At 42.1% G+C, this 1,429-nt stretch overlaps 1 protein-coding gene across 1 annotated transcript in view; it reads left to right on the forward strand.

Annotated features, from left to right (window-relative positions):
- The window catches only part of LOC103208268 (solute carrier family 5 member 4), an 88,921-nt gene that overhangs the window by 64,656 nt on the left and 22,836 nt on the right, over positions 1-1,429 (forward strand). Inside the window, exon 12 of the mRNA XM_007953956.2 lies at positions 358-526. Coding sequence (XP_007952147.2) covers positions 358-526 — 169 coding nt within the window. The remainder of the gene's footprint in view (positions 1-357; positions 527-1,429) is intronic.

The raw sequence follows: 1,429 nt of genomic DNA on the forward strand, positions 1-1,429 counted from the left end.
ATTGTTCTCCCTCTTTATGTAGGATCTCCTACATCCCTTCCAAGTGGATGGCAGTGGTAGCTGGGCACCATCTAGTTCTTCTGGTCTCATAGTTGTGACATTTGAACTGTTTTTATGAATAGATGTCTAATCCCATTGATGACAATATTATAGCTCATCATAGACAAGCAATTGCTTTATTGGTGTTCTACTAACTGAGGGTTGTTAAGCACGGTGTGGGTTCATGTGAAGCCAAGGACTGGATTTTGTTTGGGAAAGCCAATGAATGGCTACAAGAATGAATGCAAGAACTAAAACATAATGCACATACTGATGATGCTTTTACTTAATATTTAAATCATTTTCTTTTCTTCCCAGGTTATTTATCGTTCTATTAATTGTCATCAGCATCTTGTGGGTCCCCTTTGTACAGATATCTCAAAATGGGCAACTGTTCCATTATATAGAATCCATTGCTAGTTACCTCGGGCCTCCAGTTGCAGCTGTCTTCCTACTTGCCATCTTCTGTAAAAGAGTCAACGAACAGGTAAGTGAAAATCGGGGCACTTTTTCCCTGCAGAGGTGAGAAATATTGTTTATTTCTCTGGGATAGTAAAATGCATAATTTTCACCCTATTTGTTGTTGTTGTTGTTAAGTGCCGTCGAGTCGTTTCCGACTCATAGCGACCCCATGCACAGCAGAACGAAACACTGCCCGATCCTGTGCCAGCCCCACAATCCCTGCTATACTTGAGCTCATCATTGCAGCCACCGTATCAATCCATCTCGTTGAAGGCCTCCCCCTCTTTCGTAGACCCTCCACCCTACCAAGCATGACATCCCTCTCCAGGGAATGGTCCCTTCTTACAACATGACCAAAATAGGTGAGACGAAGTCTGGCCATTTTTGCTTCACCCTATTTATACACTTCAAATCCTATCTCAATATTGGTTCCAGTCAACCACAATTCCTGAGTCTCTCTAATGTGTGTAATTATATAGTGTACACCCAGAATACAGTGTTGATGATATTCCTAGGAAATATTATGTGCATATATGGCACAGTGCTGAACAACACAGGTGTTGGAGCCAGATTGCCAGAGTCCAATCCTGGCTTTGCCATCTTAATTGCCTTGCGATCTTAAGCACATTACTTTTCACTCTGTGTCTCAGTTTCCTCACGTGTTAAGTGAAGATAATAATACCTATGTAATGGGGTCATTGTGAAGATTATTTGAGATATAATATGTAAAGTGTTTCTGCTGGTGGGATGGTAAAATGGTGGAACCATTGTGGAAAACAGTATGAGGCTTCCTTAAAAAGTTGGAAATAGAAATACCATGTTGTTGTTGTTGTTGTTTGCCATCGAGTCGGCCCCGACTCATAGCGACCCCTCCTTGGGTTTCCGAGGCAGTATCACTACGGAAGTAGGAATGCCCAACCTTCCTTCC

This window comes from Orycteropus afer, unplaced genomic scaffold (genome assembly GCF_000298275.1).
Source record: "Orycteropus afer afer isolate SDZICR_OR568_19922 unplaced genomic scaffold, OryAfe1.0 scaffold00420, whole genome shotgun sequence".
In the NCBI taxonomy this organism is placed as follows: Eukaryota; Metazoa; Chordata; class Mammalia; order Tubulidentata; family Orycteropodidae; genus Orycteropus; species Orycteropus afer.